The 27185-nt window shown below is 31.4% G+C and overlaps 1 protein-coding gene across 1 annotated transcript in view; it reads left to right on the top strand.

Annotated features, from left to right (window-relative positions):
• The window catches only part of LOC107437564 (uncharacterized), a 39872-nt gene extending 14723 nt beyond the window's left edge, over window positions 1–25149 (top strand). Inside the window, exons 2-11 of the mRNA XM_016049623.3 lie at window positions 3994–6754; window positions 15495–15581; window positions 16211–16304; window positions 16667–17130; window positions 18678–18788; window positions 18977–19143; window positions 20072–20217; window positions 20331–20411; window positions 21402–21552; window positions 22348–25149. Of these exons, the coding sequence (XP_015905109.1) occupies window positions 4049–6754; window positions 15495–15581; window positions 16211–16304; window positions 16667–17130; window positions 18678–18788; window positions 18977–19143; window positions 20072–20217; window positions 20331–20411; window positions 21402–21552; window positions 22348–22624 (4284 nt within the window). The 5' untranslated portion in view covers window positions 3994–4048 and the 3' untranslated portion in view covers window positions 22625–25149. The remainder of the gene's footprint in view (window positions 1–3993; window positions 6755–15494; window positions 15582–16210; window positions 16305–16666; window positions 17131–18677; window positions 18789–18976; window positions 19144–20071; window positions 20218–20330; window positions 20412–21401; window positions 21553–22347) is intronic.
• The last annotated feature ends 2036 nt before the right edge of the window (window positions 25150–27185 follow it).

Below are 27185 nucleotides of genomic sequence, written 5' to 3'. Positions count from 1 at the left end.
TTCTTCAGAAACAGTATCTTTCCAGGCGAAAAATTTTCTATGTTTATAAACATCATTCAACTGAAAGTCACGGAATTTATGTATTAATACATATTATGTATTTCAATTGACAAAAAAAAACCTCGTAAATGATTGATTGTGAAGGAAAAAAATACAAACATAAGCTGTCGTATGCAAAAATTTAAAAAAAAAATTTTTTTTTTTAATAAGCTATAATGCGGACTATATAGTAAAAAAAGGAAATTATATCTAATAATAAAAATATTTTACAAGAAATTTTTCTTCAAATACAGAATCTCTTCACACATGCCGTTGATAAAAATCATTTTAACTGAAAGTCACGGAAGGGCGGTAGATTCGAATTTTCTTGCACTGTAGCTGTGTGCGCAATTGGATATTCCCTTCCTTTATCGCTTTGGAACAGCGCCAAATGGGGTGACATGGCTCCTATAATATATATACAGTCAATTCGCTATAACGCGAAGTACGATAACTCGAATATTACCATAACTCGATTTTTTTATGAGGTCCCGACCCTTTTATTTTCAATTTCATGCTATACTAANTCCAAGAATTTTTTTAGTTTTTTCTGCTTATGGTTTAAAAAATTTTGTACGCAGAACAATTTGTTTCTTATATGCTCAATACATTTTTGAATAAGGATGAATTGCCACGTTTTATATTGTTACTTTCAATTATCAAATTCAGAAGTTCCACTTTAGTAAGCGATAAAATTGTTTTTGCAAAGAAAAATTATATTTTAGCATCTAAGCCTAGCACAATTAAGCGGTGGATTACAACGTAAAATGCTGTTTAAACGAGGAAATTTAACATAATATGTACATTCGCAGCAAAATGACATGGGCCCTCATTACACCAATATTCACCTGATATTTTGCAGCCGCTTTTCAACCAGTATCGGCCATAAATAAAATTGTCAGATTCATGTGATATTTTATATTCATTATTCGGCCAATATAGGACCAAAAAATCTAGATATCCCAATATTAATCATTCGGTGCATGTTCATATAGGATCTATATTGAGTCCCACTGGGGCTAATGTAAAATTGTCGCTAGGGTATATATATGTGTGTGTATAGATGGATAGATAAAATGTGTAAAATCCAATTATTAGATTAAAAATTATTGAGGAGTTATGGTTTTATTTAATTATTTCTTTCATTTTGCACACATTCAAGAAATTATAATCACTTATAAATGAAAAGCCGTGGGAAAAGGCAATTTTTGTCATTCTGCAAATTCTTATAATGAGGCTCAACTTAATTTATTAATTGGATAGTTGAACTATAAATTTCTATTTTCTTTATTAGATTTACCAACTTAATTCATATTACAGTATCTGGGGTCTGTCCAGGACAAATTTACTAACCGTTTAGCGGTACCTTCACAAATTCAACTTTAGGAAAAACGGTAGTACAAAATACTGTTTCTTAAAATTTTATTTTTTTATCCCGTAGGAAACGATAAATCCATATTTTTGTGTTGATTTTTTAATATAATTTTTAATTTCACAAATTATATCTAAATTTTCACAAAATAGGTACCTCTCGGAAAAACCTAGACAGACCTCTGAATATCGATGTTTATTATTTTTTTTTTCCTTTTTAATATTTAACTTATAGAATGTACGAATCAAAAAGTACGGCATATTAATTTCCTACATTGCTTTTTTAAGAAAAAAAAAAGTTAAGAAAAACTAGAACTTTTTAGGTAATACTAACCTCTTTCATAATGCTTTCTGGTAAATCAGAAAAAAACAAAAAGGAAAAAAAAAATACAAAGAAAGAAATGCAATTGTGAAACCAAAGCTATGAAGGAACCCACTCCACCGACCATGCGTGAGGCCGTCAGGTGAAGGAATTGGATTGTCATGATGGGCCGAAGCCCAGATAGCGATAAATAAATAAAATAAATCGCCAAAAGGAAAGCGAAGGCGGGGAAAAAAAACTCGTCGCGTAAAAATGTAGAAAACACTTCTCTCATCAGAGACTTGGATAAACCAGGCGTTGTCTCTTATTTTTATTTCGCAGACTGGTTATAAATTATGCAAAAAAGAAAGGGAAAGGAAGCCGACAACTTCGTCCGAAGCTTCATTTGTTCTTTTCTTCTTTATTTTTCTTCTCTCCACCTTTTTTCTTTCTTCCTCGCGGATATGTGATGAAACGAATCTATTTCTAGGCTGTGGGGAGAAATCGAAGGACGTGTGGTGTGAGATAATAAAGCTCTGCAGCCTTCCATTTTCCACCTTGTGCAGGGTATGTCTTCTTTCATCCAACCCCCCTCACATCATCATCTAGGAAAGGCAGTGTAAGGTACACTTGTAGATCGCTAATTGCCCATTAACTGGTTTTTCTTCTTCTTTTGGACTTGTGGAGTAGACTTTCCTATTTTACATTATTATACTGTTGCAGTAAAAATGTAAAATAAATAAATAAAAAATACTGTTTTTTCAAAAATAGATATTATTTTCTAGAAGTAGATATTTCCAGTAACAAATGCAAGGAAAAGTAACTAAGCAGTTAAATTGTCATAAAGCATACATAAAAATCGTCTTATTCCGTACATGATCTTTTTTGCTGAAATGGACCGTTAGGAATTTAAATAGACATCTTAGCTTTGTGATTTCTAAGGTCCGGTTGTGCTTTTTACTTTTACTTTTGTGGTTTCTATTTTACTGTATGTAGTTAAGTTCGATGATTTCAACACTAAAAAATAAGGTTGCGGTGAGATTTGTATCCAAGTTTGTCTTTTTATTTTTGCACAGTTCTTTGAAACGAAATGTTCCTAAGATGACCGGCTCAGTAGTTTACCATTTTTATTGGAACGAAATAATTCGGAAAATTAGTCTATAGTTTTCTTAAAATGTTTAATTGATTTTCATTCACTGTTGTAGCGTTTATTTAAGGTTGACCAAAATAGCTGGATGAATAGAGAGTGCTCTTTTTAATGGACTTTGGATCCTTGCAATGTCTGAGGTGGTTCGTAAACTGTTCTCAGCTTTGTCTACCGTGTTGACAAATATTATTTATAGAGTCCACATAAATAATGATGAGCTCATGAGAATTATACCTCCTCATGAGAATTATACCTAATGAGAATTAGACCTAATAATTACAAATGTTCTGTCGACATTTTCAAAAATAGGTAACTTTCACTGGCCAAAATTATAACCATTTTTTTAAATGACAATTAATTTTATTCTGTAAATTAACATTTTGAAACAAAAACCGTAATTTGCAAAAAAAAAAAAAAAAAAAAAAAAAAAAAAAAAAAAAAAAAAAAAAAAAAAAAAAANAAAAAAAAAAAAAAAAAACATAATGAACAGCTTACATAATAAACTTAAAGTCATTAAATTTATGTAAGTTTATAACACAACGTGGAATAGCCGTTCTACAAGGACGTGGACATATTTATATAATGCAATTTTGAGTCCTTTTTTGCGTGTTTCAGAATTTCTTGAAAGAACGAAAACATTTTGACAAACTTTCCTCATTTTTCTAAAGTAAGTAAATAATTTCGCAGTGAAAGGAAGCAAAATATTTATACCTTAAGAAATATTTTAGGCATGAATGATGAACGAAGATCAATATTTCCATTTATGACTGTGTTAAGTTGAACTGATGGATGAAAGTTAATACAGATAATTAGAAATTTGTCACCATTTTTTTGTTTATAAATTTTTATGATTTGCTGCTTTTCACTATCTCGCTAAAAAGCCTGTACAAGTTCATAGAAGCGGACAAATCTTAAATTAGAGTTCAATTGTCGTTCATTTAATTAAGGCAACTCTCCGCGGTTATAATCTCCGATCTATTCATATACGGATTAATTTTTCTTCATAAGTTATTCACAAAGCGAGTTTTTTTGATACTTGACTAGGAAATTCCTTTATTATTGATTAAAAATTGTCTTCAAATATATATCGATGTATTGTAATTATATTAAATTGTTTTTGTTTTGTCTTTTTCAGATACCGTTTCAATGACGAAATGCGTGAATGAAGATACCCTCCCCTTCACACTGAGATGTACTACCCACCTTTATTTACCCCAGTAAGGCCTTTTGATCCTCGGGCCAATTCATTGGAAGTACCTGTGGGTCGAGAAAACCCTCTTGACCTATCTGTCAAAACCATTCGACCGTCATCTGAAGCAACCGCTGGAGGAGCTGATGCTGACGATTTACTAATGTTGGAACACAGGAAACTCGCAAGCCTTGCTGCTTCCCATTCCTTATCTGCGATGGGTAGGCAACTATTAGACCCTTCGCTTTATCGTTTAGGTTATGGTGCGGAAGCGGGTGCTGTTATACCAGGTCTTGCACCACCATTTTGTTTTGACAGAACAACGGGAGTTGCTGTTCCTACGTCGCTAGCTGGGCATCAGCTGATGAGCAGTTTTCTTCAACAGCGTGAGCGTCTGGAACAACAACAGCAGGCTTTTTACGCTGCTCGTAATTCCGCTGTAGCTCAACAGCAAGCCGCCGTGGCAGCTGCTGCGGCCGCCTATATGGATCCAGCGGCACTTCCATTACATTTAAGAAATGGGCTTACTCAGAGAGAAGCTGCTGCTGCTCTCGCTGCGACAAGAGGACTATACACACCAGCTCTACCAACACCTATGGTGCTTCCTGCGTTTTCTTTATTTACGGAAGACAAAGGCGCATTCACCTCGCTTCGCCATCCCGTCAGTACAACAGCAGCAGAAAAAAGTTTTTTAAACGGTGTTGCAGGAGCATCGCAATTAGAAGCCGCTAGGTATGCAGAGCAATTACAGCGGCTCAGGGAACAACACTTACAGCAGCATCAAGCTACAGGAAAGTGCAGCAATGCATGTTGTGCTTCTGGTGCATTAAGTGGTTTGGGGCAAACGCCAGTTCCATGTGCTTGTTGTCCATCTCAATCTGCTCTTTGCGCCAGGAGTCCAATGGGTTGCGCAACCAAAGACCCGACATCTGCAGCAACAGGCAAAGTTTGTGATTTCCCACAAACTGGACTTAACTTTCTTCATCGACCTACTGCAACAACGACTGCCGCTACAACCACCGCCGTTTCTACTTGCAGTGAGTTAAGATTGTCCGTTTCCAGCCTTTGTACAACTCAAACATCTACTGAACCCACAACAGTTAGCTCATCTCGAGATAAACATAATTCAGCTCTACGTGCTCCATCCATTTGGAATGCCGGACTACCATCTGTATCGAATGGAGGTAAAACTGCTTTTTCTGTTCCAAAAAAGAAAGAAAACAGAGATACATCTTTACATTCTTCCAAAGAGCATAGATCGTCTGGTAGTATAAAAGATATTCTGAAAGATAATCAAAATAACAATTCTAATTCTTATCCAGTATCAAAATGCGACGCTCCGAAAATAAACTCACAACCTATTAAAACCGAGAATTCAAAAAAAAGTAATGAGAAAATTTCTGTGTTTCTAAATGAAGATTATACCAGCCGGTATTATCAAAGAGATCCGGCTGAACTCAACTTTAACGTGCATAAAACATCTTTTTCAGCAGTTCCCAAATTTACTACATGCAATCCAGCTGTGAATGGAAATGACTCGCTTACCACAGTCACATCGATTACACCAATTGTCCCCACTCGATGCGAAGGTGGATCGATTCCGGTGACAAAAATGCCACCACTTCTTGAAGCTGTGAGACCTTCTGACCTAAGTGCAACGACAGATCAATCTCCTGACATTCCTTCTTCAGTTAGTAGTCCTCAAGGCCCACCACCTCTGATAGCAGTTTCGAATGGAACTGATTTATCAACATCAAGTATAATCAAATCCCCCTACATATCACAAGAGATTCCAGCATCAATGAGAGTACCGTCCTCCCTTTATCCTAATATACCCATGACAATGCCTTCCTATAAGCATCAATCTGAAAACAAACCCATCGAATCTTCGATTAACAAAACTTCCGTTAAATCACCCAAGAAACCCCAGCCATCTTCAAAATATAATGGTGTTCCTATAGGCTTTGTCAATGGCGAAGTTCCCATTGCTTTTCCAAAGCCAATACCTTCCAAGCCAATTCCTCATTTACCAACGTCACATGTTTCACCAAATGCCACTCAGTTTTCTAGTCATTATCGTCCCGCTCAGCATCAAATGAATTTGCAAAATCACAACGATTGGATACCTCACGCCAATCCCAATGTAACTATCGCACCTCATCCTCAACCCGTTACTACAAGTTCAGTTACAACCACCTCCTCCGCTTCTGTTGCCAACATACAAAGACCAAATAAAATTAAGCAACTTAACTCTCATGTGAATGTCAAACGGGAGACTGAGTATGCTGATACTGCAAATGTTCTTCAATCTCTGCTCATTAGATCCGCCCCTGGAACTGAACCCTTAACATCTTTACCACCTGCTACACTTCAAGAACCTATTGGTAATGTGATTACTTCTTCCACAAACTTACCCCTGTTTGGTATTGATTATCGTTATCCACACCTGAATCGTCAAATGAATTTAACGAACAATGGCTTGGACAATTTGCCTAAAACGACTGGAGAAGGACATACCACTATACCTTGTCCAACAACTGTGATCACAAATTTTAAATCTGAAGTTAAAACGGAGTCCTTAAATTGTTCCTCTTCTAAACACAAAAAGAGGCCAAGTCCTGTGCTGAACAATGAAGAAAATGGAGCTAGTAAAAAACGAATTTTGTCGCCTGAATTCAATATGCCTGTGCCCAGATATTCCTTTCAGGTAAGAGGCTTTTTTTTACTCCTTAATTTTAATTTGCACTCCTTTACGTAAATTGTTAAAATTGTAATAAAAAATTGACATTATCTATTTTATATCCCAGGATAACCAAATTTCATTGTTTTGGGTCAAATGGTTTTCTGGCTGCAAACATTAATATCTTCTTCTGTTTATTTCTTTATTTTTATAAAGAAGCCTAAATTTTGAATTATTAATTTAAGCAACATTACGAAGACTCGTGCTAACAACCTACTGTATTTTCTTATATGTTTTCCCCCTTTTTCTCTACATTCATTTTCTTAAGAAGGTTAACTAATCAAAAATCAATGCTGGAAACTGTTTTAGTCATGCACAGGCATGTTAATCGGATAATATTTTCACATTCATTAATTCGAATGTCAGTCAAGAGAATCTAGGAATACTGTATCATTTCTTTTCAGTTTTACATGCCAGTCTGTATTATCCATTATTTTTTCCCAAGAGCTATGCTACTTGAAATTTGTCATAATATTGCAATACAATAAGAATAAATTAATTCACGGGTACATATAAACTAGAAATCTTCGTGTGAAATGATAAAAATCATTTAATTGATAATTATTAATTAAATCCTTAATATCAAATTATTGAGAGGGATAATAAATTATGTAGTTCTATTATTGATAAATATATCAAATATTAGTAAATTTTATAATTTTCAAAAATATTTATCATTAGTATTTGAGATCATTAACTAAAACAAAGTATTGAATAATGCTGAAACTCAAAAGAATGTATACTTTATTGTATGTTTTAAGTTTTCAGTATCAAATAATTATTTTTGGATGACCAGCTATGAGTCTTTTACCCCAATTACCTGATTTTTTTTAATGCTTCTTATTTTGAATTCGAAGATAATAAAAGTGTATCGATTAAAAATTTTCTCAATTTCCATATCATAGATTTAAACTGCATGTGATATAAATTCTCAAGGCTTTAAAGTATAAAATAATAATTAAGCGCTACAAACCTTATGCCAGAATTAATAAAATTTTTACGAATCACAAAATGAACTTTCTTTAATTCATGAACATGGTAGATAGCTCTTTAAAGCTATATATCAATCTGATGCATTGATATTAATTCCATACTTTTCCAGTTATAAATCATTTTAGTTGAATTTCAGTCTGAATGATGAAAGTTTTATTTTCCTTATCTTTGATATTCGTAAAATCCAATCTCGCCGCCGCGTAAGTGTGCCTTTTGAAATCATCGCTTCGAATAGTCGGAAAAATCAGTTGCGATTATGGAAATTCACCGCTTGATGTCAAAATCAGATTAATTGGGAGGTTTATGTGCGCCACCAATGAAAAATGCATCTGGAAGTCAGCGAACAGGAAAACGAAGCACTCGGAAAACGAAATAGTGTTAATCTAGAAATTCTTTCTTTGCCGTGATCAGAGAGGATTTAAAGGATGCAAGCCCTAATCTGATTTATATTTTCTCTCTTCCAGAGCTATCACCTACTTACAACCTCCCCCCCCCTCCACGCGGAGGGGGATAGAAGAATAAAATAAAAATGTAATAATTTTACTTGGGGGCAGCCTGCGACGGGCGTGTCTGCCTTTTCGATTTTCTGACAGCAGATAAAGAGAGAGGCAACGGCTGTTTTCGAATTCCCGACGGTGACGAGACAGGTGTGTAGCACGTCTTCCCATTCATTTCAGGATTTTTACTTCATAGCATTGATTAGGCGTATTTGTTCAGGCGGTGAGACATCTTAAAAGTTGGTTTATGTTTGATCGATTAGATAAAATGTCGTTTTGGAATTTTTTTGTTAATTGGATTTTGTCGAATAGGACAATGAAACAAGCTTAACTTCTGAAAAGATCGTTAGCTAATGTGCATACGTTGCCTAACAATCTGCTTTATAAATAACAGTTGTTGATTAAGTAAAGCGATTGGGTGCTTAAAAAATGATTAAGGGAATTATTAGAAATAAAATGCCTTACGATCCAGTGAAAACATGTTTAGTCTTTTCTTAGATAAATAGCACATTAAAAAAATTATTTTTCATGTAGCATGTCTTTTTGCGAAGTATCCATTTATAAGGTTTTTATGACATTAAGAATCTTTTAGTTTGAATTGCTGTGAAAGAATACCGGTTATGATTTTATATCATAAATATTTTTGGAGCTCTTTGCTTGCTCTTTTAGTATAAAATTCACAACCTTAAAATTTTCATATCAGCCAGTTATGAATTCATTCTTGTAAAAATATTTTCGAGAACTCTTTATTTATTGTCTTACATTTTTTTATGAAAGAATTCTCAGACTTAAAATATGGCACTGCATTAGTTCGTCATTAATATCATCTATTTTTTTTAGAAAATGAAAATAAAATTTCTTCTATTCAAACAACTTGAGACTTTTTTCCTTGAATATGCTTCATTATCCTTTTGTTAACGCTTTGCGTGAAGCTTACCCATTGTGATTTGAAAGAAAAAAAATTATAAAACTAAGTTGAAAATTGTTTTGACTGTGTAAAATCCGGATGCGGCAAATTGCTGATTATCTACTTTTTTTGTTTTTGGTGAAAGAAAATTATCGGCGCATCTCAATCTGAATGTGTCTATCGCCAACTCTCTCTTTTTTTTTCTTTACCCTCTCACATGACAGCACTTAAGATAATGTCAAAAGGAACCGCAATTTATAAAATCTCGTAAAAAGATATTTTAAGAAACAAACATGCTCCAAAAATTTATAATGTACCATGCATTCATTAAAAAAATAATTATTGCATAATTAAAAAAAATAAATGAACTTGTTTTTATCAGAAACACTCTTGTTGTTTATTCTATCTAACCACTGTAAACTTAGATTGATAGTTGGCGTATTTCACTCAATACTTGAGTAAGCATTATTAAAAATGTCTTTCTCTCACTATTCAAACTAAATGTTTAATGCTAGAATTTTGGAAAAACTTATTGTTAAAACTATTTGGTATTTTTTATGTAAATAATAAATAACTGGATAATAGCCGAATGATAGGCCATCAAAAGATACTCTTTTTCTGATATACCAACGGTAGCATACTATTTCACCTATGCCATATAGGCTGCAAACCAGATTTACCCTTACATGGTATAGTTGACCATGTTTTTTTTCTTCAATACCTGTTTGTTTGGGTTTTTTAAGTAAGAAAATATATATTCTAAATAATTGTAATCATTACATATTGTGGAAAAAGTATACATAGGTAAATATAACAGCGTGTTCACATCTGGTCTAAAAGCATTTTTCACATACGAAAATAAAGTTCGTACAACAACGGAACTCCGAATTTCATGTCACTGTAATTAAACCTTTTCTAGCTACTCATAATTACTCATTAATATACTCATTAATTATATTTCATAACAAATTTATTTATTTTTGCTTATTGATAGAAACTGGTGACATACAAATCAGTCGCATACACGTGGATATGTAAAGCAAATCGAACTAGCTATATTCAGTAAACTTAGCACAGAAAGGAAAAGAAATATAGTAACTGATGATATTTGACACACTTAAGAACATGAATGCCTAAATGATGATTCTTCTCAATTATCATTACAGCATTCATATCTTTTTCACTCTAAACAGTGAAGTCAAAATAAATGTAATAAAAATTTCAGATGCTTATAACTTTTCTAAAAATTGTATTTTAAATTAATTTAAGATTGCGTGACATTTCTTATCGCCTTGGATTGATATTGGAATGCAAAATACACAAACAAGTAATTGAGTTTCATAAAATTAACTTATCAAGTTCACTGGATATCATTCAGTGGTTGCAGGCTTCGTTTACTTGGTATTATTTTTTTATTATTAAAAATAAAAACTTATAATTCTAATTATCTTTTAAAAGTGCTTTAAAATTCTGCTGCCAGTCTTCTTCCATATCTCTGAATTCGTTGCGCATTAAGTATTAAATCAGCCGTAGCATTTCCAAGCTGTTGTTTGGACGCCTAAACTGAGTGTTAATTGCTTGTTATCTTCCGTGCGACGTACCAATTCCGGACGTGAATCCGGCGATTATTGTGCTCTTAGGCAAATCCTTAAACGTAAATCCTTAGGATGGGCATTAGGAAGGTAAACGTGTCGGAAGTGCCTTGCTTCCCTTAAATGCGTCCGTGCAGTGCATTTATTTGGTCACGATTATCAATAATTAACGACTTAGGAGCCTTCGTTCCAACAATGGATAATCGTGATTTTTGAGCAATACATATACGAATGTGGCGAATTGGGCTTGTCAGTAAAGGCGCATCGTCTGCGATTTTTTAATAACTTTTTTTTTTTAAAAAAAAGTAACTGTTTATATTATACCTATTCCAATATAATAAGTACTTTATTATTTCCCAGATGTTTTGATGACGCATTGTTCTGTTCTTTTAAATCTAGGGTTAATTAAACTGAAGGGGAATTTTTAATATTTGAATAAAATATGTTTGCAAAAAATGTTCATTCATAAACTGGAACATTTTTCTAAAATTACTGTTTCTTAAATTAATTAAAAGTAAATGCAAATGAGTTATAAATTGTAATTAGACTGAAAATATCTTTAACTACAAACATTATTATACTTTATAAGTATAAAATATAATAAAAATAAATAAATTGATTAAAAATAAATAAATAAAAGAATTGGTTTAAAAATAAATAAATTGATGGAAAACGATTGTCTCTGCTTTTAACAAAGCAGATATTGTTTTCTTCATGTCAAATGTTCCATGGTTTTAATTTATGTTATGTTTCTTTTATAAAAATTAATAACTTCAACAAGTTTAAATAACACAATACGTTTCAAAAGAACGTTCTGTTATAAAACATTTTTTAAAAAGAGTAACATATTTAAACAGCAAATATAACGGATCATTTAATCAAGGCGAACCTAAATAGTTTGGATCTTCTTTTATAGTTACTTTTATTAAATATAATATAAAAATGGGACATTTTCATAACTATTAACTCCTTTTTCCTGCACTTCGAAAACTCGTAATTTCATTTGGGCTTAAAAAATAAAGAGAGAAGAAATCTTGGAACATTCCAACACAGACTTACTGAATNTGTACATTCGCTTTACTGAGAAGGTATTTATAAGTTAAATACATTTAAACATGAAAAACTTCTAATGAATGTTTCAAGACATACTTTTCTTACTATGCAACATTTATTTATATTTGTACGCGCATTTAAACTGCAATTAATTCCAAAATAGCGAAGAACTACTTTTCAAAGGCGGAGTATTACATTTCCTACCTTTCTCTCCAGTGCCAACTTAAGGTGGAATGGACTATAGTGATCGATCTTTCGTTCGGTTCACCCCCCTCTTCATCCCCCCACTCGCGACTGCAGGCATCGGTGTCTGGAGAGGTCTCTCCCCCTTCTCTCCTTCGCCCTCGTCACCCACACGACGTGCCACTTCACTTCCCGCTACTCCCCCTCACACACCTCCTCTCGCAACTACGCATCGGATCTTTTTTCCGTTTTCCTTCATAGGGAGAATGTCGTAGAGTAGGAAAGTGTAATTTATAGGTCGTATTTTATTTGTTTTCTAAATCCGTGGAATTCCTTAACATTTAGTCTTCCTTCTATTTTTTTTTATGTTAAATATTTTTTTGTCGAAAAGTATAAAATGAATAAATGGTCTTTTTACAAATATAATTTACCAAGCTTCACGTACTCATATTCGGGCTTTATATGATTTAATAGTTAACCACTAACTATTTTATTTTATAACCGTCGTTGAACAGCCGACCCTATTCTGAGTTTACGACTACCAATGTTCAACTCCGTGTCCTTGTAAGAACCACTAACTATTATCAGGACCTGAGCTAAGGATTTCAAATTATTAGCCAGTAAATCAGCCAAATTTTAAAAAGTATTCGCCAATTTGCGAAAGTCTTCGCCTAATGCAAATCTTAACAATTTTTATGATTCGTTTTTTTTTTCCTTCATAGAAAACTATTTTACGGTAGTTTATTTCAGGCTTATATTATTTGGACCTAGTTTTAATTGGTTATGCGGCTCATCATCCAAAAATTACTGTAGTCGAATACTGATTTGTTTAGAAGAATTCATTTTGACGTAATTTTGAGATCGAATTAAATATATATTTTTCTTTCCAGTGGAAAAAATCATTTGCCAAAACTCAATTTTATTCGCTAAATTTACGACTTTATCACATTTGGCGAGGTGGCGAATGCTTAACGTGGGCCCTGATTATTATCATTAAATATCTATTAATTTAAGTACTGTACTAATATAGATAGTCAACGTACATTGCATGTACAGTGTGGACAAAATAAAACTGAATTGGAACATAAATCTTATATCTATATTTTCCAGGCTCGTTCTATTTTGCCTGCTCTGTCTATAACAATTATTTAGATTTGACTTGTAAATGTGTATAGAACGTAATAAAAATGATTTTTGTGCAACTCACGGTATATGATGGGTTTTAATTTCATTTTTAACCCTTTCGAAGTGCTAACCTAGGAAATTTTTATTTCAATTGTATCGCAATCTCGTTAATCGCAATCTCGACCCTATATATGGCTTTCATTCTACGTTTTTTTTTCCTTCACATTTCCTCATTTTACTATGATAGTTCAACCGACGTAATGGTCAACTATCATATTGGCAGTTTTTAAAATTTTAAATGTTTCCAGAATATTCAGTATTTCCGGACTAAAATATGAAACTAAATAAATCGAGATTAGATATGAATTTTTGAATAATAAGCATGGGATAAATGAATGAATCTTTCAAACTAGTGCTTCGTTATCATGGCCTGAAATAAGATTAAATAGGTTCTTAATTCCTGTGGTACAATGTCTATTTTAATTCGTAGGTGGTCCCTTATAAATGACGGCAAATTCGTTCTTGGGCGTTTCAAAAAGCGGCGGACTTGCAGCGCTAGATAAAAGTGAAGCGATAAAATAAATAATAAATGACGACTAGAGATAAAAAAGAATATCTTTAAAAAAAAAGGGAAAAGAAATAAGAAAGAACTCAAAACGCACATAACGAGAGCGAGGTTTTCCACAGAGGTAAAGCCGCGCTACACGTAATTGTTTCCGAATACTTCGGCAGAATCTTTTAACGGACGCTTCTCTCTCACTTTTTTTCTTTCTTTTTTTTTTTTAAAGCACAAATTAGGTCTGTGCTATACGGGTAGAAATAGCTGAGAAAATAAAATGACATTTTAAAGGAATGGAAATCCGAGACAAAATGCATATTGTTTGATTTTGTGTACTGCAGCAAAAATTTACCAACTTTCTTTTTCAATGAAATATCCATTGAACGAAGGAAAATGTTGTTTTTTTCCCTGGTCCTGCGACCCACTGCAGATTTACATACATGTTTCTAATTGCAAATAGATGTGCAAATGAAATAATAAAATTAAAGTCTATAATGTGTATATCAATGGAACTTATGAAGAAATGCAATGGTGTGTTGCAGACCTGAAAATAACTACTCGCCATGTGGCGAGTGAACAAAAAATAGGTGGCGACTATAATTAAATAAATAAACGGTCCTTTTTTTTTTAGAGAATCATTAAATGATATGAAAGTACATCAATTTAGAAAGACTCTAAAAAAAGCATAATCGATTTGTGATGGAAAAATTCACGTGAAAGGAAAATTCTTAAACAATTCGCATATTTCGCAGTTGTCATGTAAACACTGAATGTAATTCACCGCCACAAATATTTTCAATTTCTGTATGCCTAACTAAATTCAGTGTGCTTAACTAAATTTTGTCACATATTTATACTATTTTTATTGTTGAATTAACTTTTTATGACCGTAAATTATTTCTAACATGATTTTTTTTAAAGTATATATATATAATTTAATTCAAACAACAACAAGAACAAATAAGTTTGCAAAAAGTGGCTTTTAAATGAAAAGGACCTTTTGATATCGGTCACTGACTCATTTCGTTCGAGAAAAAGTTTTTAGAGTCTACCGGTTACTAACTGAAAATTTAAGTTTTCTGGTCTTGTGTGTTGTTACTGATTCTAAATTTTAATTCTGACTCTCATGTTACCTGTTCTCGTTGTAAATTATTGAAATATGGAGAGATAAAGAATTTTTTTCTTCTTTTTTTTAAAGTTTTGTAGATTTCTAAACACGATTTAAACGTCCTCTGTCGATTCGCAATGAAAATGCATACTTTTTTTTCTTAATCTATTGTGTAAGATTAATCAATAATGGAGAACAAAGCATTTAAGACAGTGCTGTTGAATGTAGCGCGATCAATATGGGACTGCGAAGCGATGAGTTCGTGATGGTAGATTAATTAGTCCCCAAAGGAAGTTAGTACTATATGTTACATAAAATACCTCATACTAGTCTTTTTATGTCAAATCGTTGTTTGAAATAGCTATCACATGACAAGCCGACAAGATTCGAGCTTACCCGGGACTTCAGACATGAAGAGCATTATTGAACATTTTTTTTTTCTTCAATTTTTTAGGTTTAATGAAATATTTTAAACTATATTTTAAGTTTTATAATTTTAAAGACATAGCACACTTAGAAACTGAGGTTTCAGTGTATTTTAAAAAGGATATTTTCCAACTCACCACATAACATAAGCTTGCACTGATCTCTTCAAATAATACACGCTTAATATTAATAGGTATTCTATAGGGAATAAAATGTGTTGCATATTATAAATCAATGTACTAATGTTTTTTTCTTCTCTTCTAGCCTGCTTTGTATGCCAATGAAGCGAACGAAGCACCAGAATGCCCTTACACCTTTATTCCTGATCCTCCTCTTAATTTCAGTGGTCAGGTAAGTCTTTTAAGAAATATGATTGATTTCATGTTATGTGCTTGGAGTTATAGAATTATGAATAAGATTCATAAATTTTATACCTTTACTTTGAATCTTATTAACTTAAAAATAATTCTTTCAAGAATAAAAATTCATAATACCCTCAAACTAAAATATTAACAATTGAATTAATATAACCTAGGCGTACACATATTGGCGTAACTGTATTGAAGGCGTACTGTCAAATATTAGTATGCCATAATAGAAACAATTGTAATATAACACGGATAGTTTCCGCTGAAAAATAAATTCTAAGGGTAAAAAGTTGATTATGTTTTTAACCATAGTTATAATTCATGCACCTTTATACTTCGAGAGTTCTACAACCAACTGCAATTTGTATTTATTATCGACTCGAGTTCACAACGTAAGCATTGGAATGGTTTGATTTAATTATAATGCAGAATATAATTCGAGCCATGAAAATATATCTAGCGAATTTTAATTTTGGCATACTTAATCAGTTCTCTAATTGATTATTATATACATTTTCTTCATAATAATATGTTAAACAAGTTATCAAAACACTATCTTGAAGTACGTTTGAATAGTTTTATTTTTACTAACAAGATTTTATTTCTTTTCAGATTAAAACAGAGGATAAAAGTCCCTGGCGTGGAATGTTGTCTAAGCACATGAATGTGCCAGCTCCTTGTGATATTTCTAAAACACCAGCTTTAGGTAAGTGAACATGTTTCGTTCTTTTTAACAGACTAATAACCAATTTTACTGAGCAACATTTTCGGCATTTCTAAGGAAAATGAATTACGGTTGCTACCCGCAAGAATTACAAGTTTATAGTTGCTAAATTTTTTAGTTAAATGCGATCAAAAGTTAATATATTTCATGTTTATCAACAATGTCTTATATATTAACTTTTACTAATTTAATTATTTCTGTAAATGTAATAAATGTTTTTTCTGCTAAAAGCACAATATAGACAAAAAAAAATCATTATAATTTTTATTGATTTATTATTTTGAAATTTTGCAAATGTGGTTGTAATTGCTCAAAATAACCCTTTTTTTCCTATCTTTTTTCAGTGCAAGCAAAGTCACCGTCAAAACCTATCGAACATCCTTGGGCCCCAAAAGTAGCAGCCTTTCTTCCAAATCGCAATTTGCAACATGTAAATCAAATCGTCGAACAGCCGATAACCGATCGATTGAGTGCAATCCGGGCCCGAAGGAAGCTGAGGAGGAAACTTTTGGCCAGAATATACCAGCAGAGGAGGCCTTTAATGACCGGAAATGTTGCACCTGATAGAGAAATGATTGAGAAACAACTTGCAGTGAGGTATGCTCGAAAGTTATTGTCTCAACTGACTCTGCGATGGGCCCACAGACGCTACATTCACAAATGGTACGCAATCAAAAGAAAGAGCATTGGCGGTGTCCTGAGATTGCAGCGAAAGAAAAAGAATGGTAAAGTGGTGTATAAAATTCGACGTGCCAAAGTGAAGGAAGAGAAGGGAAAGATATTGACTGAAGATGAAATACAGACTAAGGCAAGTGTGCTTTTTATAGAAAGTTCTAAAATAAGTGCAATGTAAATGGAAAAATCTAAATAAGAATTTTAATTACGTGCAATTTAAATGGAAGAATTTAAACTATTAAGTGCAATTTTAAAATAATCAGGTACATTGTAAATGGGAAGAAAAAAAATCTAAAAATCATTAGGTACAATGTAAATGGAAACATTATAAATAATTGCATGCAATGAAAATTAGAACATTTTAAATTATTAAGTGCAATGTAAATGGGAAAATCTAGAATAATCAGGTGTAATGTAAATTGAAAATTTTTAAATAATTAAGAGCTAATATCCTTCAAAAAATGGTAAGCCAGTTTTGAATTACCATTGTTATCTTAACAAGTGAAAATTCTTAATTACTTGACTTAAAGTGAAAGCATCATTTATAAGATGATAGCACAAATGTAATTTAGTTTTCAGATTAATATTCATGAGAAACTTAATTATTTCAAGAATATGTATCTAAATTTCAAGTTAGGCTTGCTTTTTTCAAAAATGTAAAGAAAATTACAAAATAGAAATAGGTTATTACCTATAAAAAAAACTATACAACTTTACTTAAATAGTTTAAAATGTTTGCAAAATTTTAGAACTATAAAAACTTACCCTTTTTTTAATAGGGAAAATGAATATAAAAATTACCTATTAAATAAAACTCTTAGAAGTTATTTATTAATACTTTTTTGCGAGTTTTAACAATGAAACTTCTATAATAAATATAATAAAGGTTTAGAAAAAAACTTACTTTACTCTAGGTTTAAGTTCAAACATTTTTAACTTCAAAACAATTCCATCTCTATGTAATGAACTGTTGAATTTTATGAGATGCATAAGTCAGATGTGAATTAGTTACCGGCTTCTCCATCGTTTATAATTATCTATCCGGCTTCTAACAGTATTCTAAAGTCAAATAATGTATAAGTTAGCATGAAAAAGTTTTTAAATATTACTTAATAAGTCTTTTTTTTAAAAAAATAATAAACTTGGTAGAAATTATAAAATTAATACATTTTTTAATTCCATTTGAGTAACAAGTTGAGTTGTCTTTATTTCTCCCATATGCCAGTGGTTTATTGTAAAGCAAACGATTTTTACTTAGTCTTTGAACTTCTATTTATTTTCTAGCAGACGATACTTTTGACGAAAAATATCTACGTTTTCGAAATTTTCATTTGCAATTGTTATTAAAAATGAGCTTTCCAGCTTTTATTGTTACTAAGGCAGATGAGTTATTTTTTATTTGGTGATTACTTATCGTGGTTTTATTTTTAAGATTTGTTTCAATTCTTTTTTAATCCCTCAAAAGAATCATCCAAGATTATATTCCTTAAAGTTGTTCTTTTGTAGCATAGCGTTTTTCCCCCTTTATGGAGTTCTTAAAAGAATAGGAGTTGCCTGCCATTTTTTAAAAAAGAAACATAACTTGTTTTTAATTTTTATTTAAACTTTAATATAATTTTTTTTTAAAACTAATTTTTATAATTCAAGCTCATCCTAATTTTCTTTCCTTTAATTTTTTAGTCAAAAGATTCCAATTGCTCTATTCCTATCCCTGCTGAAATGAAGCGTTTAATGGTTAACAAAGCTTTGGGTGAAACTCCTTTGCATCGAGCAGCAAGATTAGGCTATCCGGTAAGCTATCTTCGTTTAAAAAATTTCTGAAAGTTTAAACAAACATAAACATTTTAAATGTCAATGAATTCAAAAATTATTAATAATAGTATGATTTATTCAAAATCAGATCCGGTTAATGCATGTTTATATACAATTAAGATAAGTTTTAGTTTTAATTTCCATTTTTATTTATTCCGTTATTACAGGAAGCAGTTGCTTATTGCTTGCAGACAAAATGTGTTAGTGTAAATGCCCGTGATAATGCAGGTTATACTCCACTCCATGAATGTTGCTCCAGAGGGCATTTGGATATTGCAAGAGCTCTTTTACAATATGGTGCAGATGTAAATGCAAGTGCTGCTGGTGGCATTAGGTAAGCCAAACCACTTTCGCCGCTCAATAGTAAAACTTTGTCTATATATAAGTGTATTAAATTAAAAGCAATAATTAACTAAGTTACTTGAATAGAACAGTTAAGTCCTCCTTAAAACTTACTATTTTAAGTGTCTCAATTAAAAGCAAATACAAAGACAGGCAAGAAGCCATATAGAACATAAACTAACTAACTAGGCATCGGAGTTGCCAGGTACACAAAACAAAAATACATCACCGTTACAGTAAAATACATAAACAAATGATAAGTGTAAATAATAAACAAATAATAAAAAAGTTAAGTAAAAGAAATAGACGAGAAAGAATTATATTTTAATAAATTCTATGTGCGATACGGCGCTATATTTAATTAACTTCACGTTAATTAATATTCTAACTTATTCAGTGAAACTTAGCTCAACTTTAACACTCCATTTCGCTTGAAGTGCAAGTACCCAATTCTGATATTTTATTTTTAAATTACTTGTAAAAGATATATGCTTGTTAAACTCTAAACCCTTATATTAAATTAATTTTTTATGTATATAAACAGAATTTATTTTATTGAAAAAAAGAAATCATTTCCAACAAAATATTCCTAATTTATTTTTCTACAGTTTGAACACTTAAATTTTATGTGTGATCTTTCCTTTAGTATTTTAATTTCCTAAAACTCTAGCATTAAATTTATTTGAAAATCAAATACTATACTTCAACAAAAAAAATTTTTTTTTTTTAATGTGTCAATCGTTTATCAGTTGAAGATTTTTATTGATTAAAATAACAGTATATTAAAGATTTAAAATTTTAATATCCTTAGTCGGTCCTTCAGAGGGAGGCTGTTGTCTTTGCATGCCTCTGTCAACAATAGAAATTTCAAAAAGTAATCTGAATATCATTCCTAATTGTTATAATAATTTTAATTGCAGGCCTTTACATGATGCTGTTGAGAATGATCATGTTGAAATAGTGAGATTGTTGCTATCGTATGGTGCCGATCCTACAATTGCCACTTATTCTGGTCTGGAACCAATGAAACTGGCTCGATCTGCAATGATGGCTGAGTTCTTGCAAGGTAATCTATTTTTACTTCTGAATAACTACCATCAGACATTCCATGTCATTTTTTGAGTGACCGATTTTAAACAATGGTTAATTCGCCTCACAAAGATTGATGTCTGCTTTCAGGATTTTTTGCTGACATCAGCGGCGAATTGGATATCAGGCCTCACTTGCCTTGGAGATTCTGGGGTTCTGCTAAATGCCTTGGTGAGTACTAAATTTCATTGCTGTAATATAAAATAAGCGCTTCAATAAAACTCCTACCAGCCGTGATGGCTCAGAGATAGAGTTCATAGAGCGTTCACCTTCCAATGAGGTGAACCGGGTTCGAATCCAAGTGAAGGCTGGTCGATACGATTTCCGCATCCGTCTTGCATAGACCACAGTGCTGAAGTAAATTATTCTCAGTTTTAGACGGATCATGGGTTTGAGTCCTCTTGCCGTCAGGCTACCATGGCAGGTTTTCGTGGTTTCCCTCTCCATTTAGCGCAAATTAGTTCCATCAAAAAGTCCTCCTTTGTCCCAATACTTGGTCCAGGATCTCCCTTGTTTTCTGGGTTGGGGATCAAAATTACAAGGCTACAGAGTTAAATATTGATAGTCGTAAACTCAGAACTGGATCAGCTGTTCAACTCCGGTTACAAAATAAAATTAAATTCTTAACCCAGCCTAGTTCAGTATGTAATAATAATGATGAAAAAAATGTATAGAATCTTTTAATTAATAACTGAAGGAGAAATTTGCAAGTTGAATTCCAAGTGTGAAATTACACCGTTGCTTTTCCTTGATGCAGGTGTTTGATCAGTCTTGATTGTTCAACTAGAACTCTTCTTGTTTTTATAATCCTCGTTTTGTCTACCAGCGAACAGACAAATTATAAATGTGAATATTAATTGAGAGGTACAGAATAAATATTTGAAATAGGAACCCGCTTTTAGTAAAAACATTAGTTGGGCATTAATAGTCGTAAACCCATACAATTGGGTCGGCTGTTCAACGACGGTTATGAAATAAAATCAGTCAATAGTAATAAAACATAATGATTTAATTTTTAACGAGTTGATACTGATATATTGATACCGTTAAAGGTTATTTTTGCCTTATTATTAAAACCTTGTGCAAACTATGTTGATTTTTTTTATTCGTTGAAACAGAGTCGCGGTATAATGAGACGCTTTGTTTTTTTCTTTTTGGTAGATCCAGAAGATTGCGGCTATGATATCTTCAATGGTGTTCCGTCCGATTCTGAGGGTGAGGGTGAAGGCGACAACGATTTCCTGTTTGAAGTGAGTGACTCACCCCACCTACCAACATTTAGACTTCTCTTCCCTGCTTCAAATAATAAGGCGTAAGTTCCATTCAAGACTCTCTTTCAAACCTTTAATGTAGTTTATTCTTTTGTTTGTTTTTTTCTACATTTATGCGTATTGCGAAAATGCTTCTGGGTTTTTACTTACACATTTAACGGTTTTTAGTTTTAATTAGAGGATGAAAATTTCTCTTTAATAAAGCAATTTATTTAAATGTGAAGTTAATAAGGTTGTTTATTTTACTTTATTTATCATACATATTTTTGAGTTACTGAGTTAAATCACTAAGTTTAAAAAAAAAAAAGAAAGAAAGAAATAAAATAGAAACTTGTAAAAATAATAAACAATTAAAAATAACAAATATTCACCAAATTATGTTTGGAATTTAATGAACAAATTTGGATAATGAATTTTTTTAAAACTTTTTTTTATATTTTTGTTATCTAGTTTTTCTGAATTAGTTATGATGAATTATAGTATTTCTTTACGATAATTACAAAAAGAAAGAAATAACGAAAAGAAAGGATCATATCCTCATATTTTGTACTGCACATAAATAGAAAACAATCTGTTAAATTCTATGTTGTAAATACTCATTAACTATGCCTAGATTCATTTTTTTTAATTATTATTTCTGGTAGGGATTTTGTAAGGCTTATAACTATTTTATTTAGTATTTTAGAATTTTGTAGAAAAATAATTGATATACTACAATTAATTGTTACGTGTATGCATACTGAGACGACTTTAAATACGTAGAAATTATAATTTTCAATTAAATTGTAAGCTAGATTAGTATAGTTAATTTAAAAATAAAAATTATTCTCTTTCAGGCAATGTAATTATCTCCGCCTTGATGATGTCCTGCGTAAACTTTCGACCACTAAGGAAGAATTCCTTCGTCTGTATGGACATATTGAAATTCTTTCGCTCCCACGTCACGAATTCGAAGCCAGTGCCACCTGCAGTCCTCTGCTGACAGGCAAAATGGATCCAGCTACCCGTCCGAACATGAGCAGAATGTTTGACAACGGAAGTGTGACTGACTTAGTGAAACTCGACAACAGCATACGAAAAGTGCTCGGCATCGAAACTATTTCCGTACGATAACGAATACTTTTTTTTTAAACAGAGAAAACTATTTAAAGCTTTCATTGTGATAAAGAAATAAATGAAAAGATTGTGATGAGAGAGAGAGAGAAAAAGGTAACTACTAGTTCGCCGTATATATGTGATGGATATTTTATGAACTGATTCCGTGAATTCAGTATTTCTTTTAACTCTCCCTTCTTATGCAGAGAAAAATACTGCACTGAAAGAAGAATAAAAAGTTATGTTATTTATAATTTCTTTCGTTCAAAAATATAAATTTTATATTTAGTAAATATGTAATTAGAAAAAAATACTATATCTCAAGGATGCCAACTTTTATGGATTAGTCGTATTTTTTACAGAGTGTTGTTATAAATACGGAACCATAGACCTCGTTGCCGGGGAGAACGGTGCTTATATGTCCCCCCCCCCTTAAAGATCAGAAATCTCTAAGCCCCCTTTATATTTCAGACCATTAAAGGATCGTGAATTACTATCGATTTAAACTCATTAAGGCTAAAAATATGAAAAAAATAATTAATATTTTTGACGGTTTTTAGTCCAAGTTAAGAACATTTTTTTTCTCACGTGTGAAATTTAGATAACTATTCTGACTGAGTAGTTTAATTTCATCCCCCTCAGAAAATAAGTTCCTGCTAAGCCATTTATAGAAGGACAAAATTTTTACAACTTAGAGATAAAGTCTTATTTTTTCCGTTCTAACTTACAATCAAGCATTTTTTTTTAATACATATATTTGTTTATTTAGCAATTGATCTGAATTTCTTTTTATTTTTTATTAACCTGTTCGATAGTCTCTAAACAGAGATATATATTGAACTTATTTTATAGGATTAAAAAATGTGTACTCTCTGGAAGGTAAATTAAATGTGCCATTTCGTATTTTATCTGTGTTAGTAAAGGAAAATTTCTTCTTAACATAGAAAACATACGTTATTAAAGAAAATCATCTCTACAGGTTGGCATCCTTTAACACAAATAGATTGTATACTCTACTAGGAAACTCCGGGGCAATTATTGGCTAAATTTAATGGCTCTTTTTGAGGCAAAAATCCCATATTAAGTTAATATGTGTGCATTAATTTATTAAAAAAAAATATTTTTAGAGACAAAAATCTATTGATTAACCGCTGAATTGATGCAGTAAATTCCAAATAATTTTTATTACAATAAAAAAATTTCTGAAAAGGAAATATAATCATTCTCTCAAAAATACATATTTGATATTTCAAAATTTTTTAAAATGGTTTTTGTGAATTATTGATGCCCTGTAGTTTCTACCAATTATGTTTCAAATTATGTAAATATTTTTTTTTTTTAAATTTTGCAAATGAAATATTTGTTATTTCATCATTCTTCTCCGCCTTAACATTTTTTTCGATTGGAGTTTAAAATATTCACTTAACAATTCTGGAGCCTGAAAAAATTTTCAAATTTTAAATGGCTAATTTATGCATTGTTACATGCACAAAATATTTTCATAAACCGAAAAATTTCATTGATTCTTGCCCTAACACAACTGCAGGATAATGCCCTAACATAATTTATTCTCATTCGAAATAAAAATTCTCCAAAGGTCTTTAACATTTATACTAAGGGCTGAACCAAGTGAAATGTAAAAATAGATAATAAAAAATCTTATTCTTATTGAAGATCCAACAGAATCTGATCATTCTTATTTGGTTTGATCTTTTTCTGTTTGACTATCCAAAGATACAATAATTCATAATTTTAAAAAAATGAAAAAAATAATAATTAAAAAAGTTAAAACTATAATAATTTTAAAAAAAATGTAACTAAAAAACCACTTGTGGAAACTGCAATTCCATAAATTAACTATATATATTTTCCATAATAGTTATTTACAGTTATAATGATACTATGCAAATGTTGATACTTCAATGACTTCTAATTTAATTTTTAAAAAAAGTTTGAACTACCAGTGTATTTATTTAGTGGTGCAGTCTGATGGTTTTCTAGTCTTAAAATTCCCCGCTTATATTATTCTTTTACGTGTGATTGCAATACCATTCATAGTGCACTACTAATTTAAATATTGTATGGTTTACATTAGTGAAGAATATTGATTTAAAGTGCTTTGTATATGTATATATAAAACTATATATTTGTTCTCAACTGTTAGAGAGAGAAATAAATGTTATTCCTACTTTAAGCCAACTTAAGTGCATATTATTGTCGTTGACCTCTTCTAAAATACATTTTATAATGTTTCCCCAATCAGATTGCAGCAAGTAAGGGAGTTCCTTATGAAATGGGTGTGTAAAAAAAAGAAAGTGTATGTGATAATGTTAATTATCACAAGTTTATTCTCTCCTTTATATAATTCTGTTTTTTTAATTTTNAAAAAAAAATGAAAAGATATTTATGTGACATCCCTTTGTCAAAGTGGGCTGTGCAATTCGAAGTACTGTACAAAATCCTGGATCAGCCTGCTACTATTTGTATGTTATGTACGTATGTATGTTAAGCTGTCTTTTATTAAAAAAAAACGTTGTAATGGATTCTAGTTTCCTTCTTTTCCTAAGGTTGTCATAGACTGTTAATTACCGAAATGCAGTTAAAATTTAATTCTGCGTCAAAAATACTAAAAGATGCCACCTTTATCCGAAATTTAATGACTTGGCAAAATGATTGTATGTTCTTAATTAAGATCTACACCAAAAAGAAAAAAAATTCCCGAAAAATGTCTTTTAGAAACTTTACCTATCCAGTTTTCAATTAAAATGGCCTTTAGAAATTCATTACAATTACTGGTAAGCGTCAATTTCCTAGTGCAACAATCTTTTTTGTGAAGTGGTTGGCAAATGTAGGATATTTTTTATTTTTCAAAACCCGAATTAGGTACTTCACTAGCTAGACATAGATTTAAATCTATTTCATAGTAAGTTAAGCTCTATATTTTAATTTTCCTGTTATGAATTTAAGAGTTAAATAAAAGAAATAAAATCAAGTCCAACTGTGCGTCATTGTTACGGGGATTCACCTCGACCTCAATTGCTAGACAACTAACTCTTCTTTGATAAAACCCGGCTTATAAACACGAACAGTTTTCTTGTTAAGAATTACAATGATTTAAATGTTACAGGGTTTGTTCGAGTTACCTTTACCACGAGGGGAAAAAAAGATGAATGTACTTAACCATTAAGAAATGTTTAATATTTAATAACGTTTCTTAATATTTCTTATAATTAAAAAAAAAGCGTTACAATCAGTGCATTATTAAACATCAAAATTCCTTTTTTTATTTTTTACTGTAAAATTAAACAAATTAAAATGAATAATTCTTCATAATTTAAAATTGTTAAGGGAAAGCAGTTATATCTACTATATTTATATACAACCATCATACATGAAATCCAGTTTATAGTCCAGTTATAAATACTATAATAAGTTTAGCGGAAGAAAATGTTTTGGGAATGAAGGAACTAATTTTGGAAAATGTAGTAATAATAAGCAGCTGTTTGCAAAACACATTGCAGTTACAAACCATCCTATGTAATAAGAATTAAATCTGAACGTGGCATGATTTTTTTAAAACTCAAAATTTTCCGAGTTTACTAGTGCTTACTTCCACTCATGAAAATACATTGCAGGTATTTTATTTGTTACATAATTTCCCCCCCCCCTAAATTTATCAAAAAATGCTTAAGCAAATTTGTGTTGTTGTGGCTTATCCTCCAACTGTCAGACAAGAATCGAAATCGAGAACTAGAAGGCGAAGAATCTTCGAAAATCGAGAACTAGAAGGCGAGATCCATGCAATAGAAGCAAATTTGTAAAGCGGTTAGTAAGCATGTTTCTTGATTTTCTCAAAATTGGGTACTTGCTACTCGAGAAGTAGTGAAGTGAGTATGCTTAACCATGTGATTTAATTGGATACCTGTAAGCGGAGTCTAACCTGATTGGTTTTTAAATCAAACGCCACGATTTAAATACGATGACGTCACTTGCTGATATCCAATTCCTTTGAGCTATTGTTGCTTTTCTAACTAAATGTGGGTAAATTAATTATTCAAGAGAAGAACAAACAACAATGCTAGAGGATATTTTAGATGACGCAGTTAACGTGTTGCCCCAACAACATGACGTCACGAATTACAAAGTAACTAAAAGCATGGAACCACTCAGTATTTCACCTTTAAATGAATTTGAAACGTGTTTTTTGTAAACCAATGTAGTCAGCTAAAAGAGCAAATATCACCGAAAATTTATAAATCGGTTTATTCTTTAATTGTAATTCTATTCAGGAGAAAGGCTGGACAAAAGAAAAAGGAAGAAAAAAAAATCGTTTTGAATGAGTCACAGATACTTTAATAAAAAATAAAAAAAATTCTGTTCTTGCACCAGAATAAAATAATGAGAGTTCTTTTGTGTCCCTCAATACATATTCTAAGAATAGTCAACAAGGGAATACACGAAAAGTATCGCAAATTAATTTTCAGCAAGGATTAAAGAAACACGGCACTGAAGTCTAGTTACTACGACGGCGGGAACGAAAAGACCAACATTTATTTGATTGCCGGGAAAAACAGAGAGG

Source organism: Parasteatoda tepidariorum, chromosome 3, assembly GCF_043381705.1.
Source record: "Parasteatoda tepidariorum isolate YZ-2023 chromosome 3, CAS_Ptep_4.0, whole genome shotgun sequence".
Lineage (NCBI taxonomy): Eukaryota > Metazoa > Arthropoda > Arachnida > Araneae > Theridiidae > Parasteatoda > Parasteatoda tepidariorum.
Note: the sequence above shows the minus strand (reverse complement) of the source record. Positions and strands in the feature narration are given on the sequence as shown.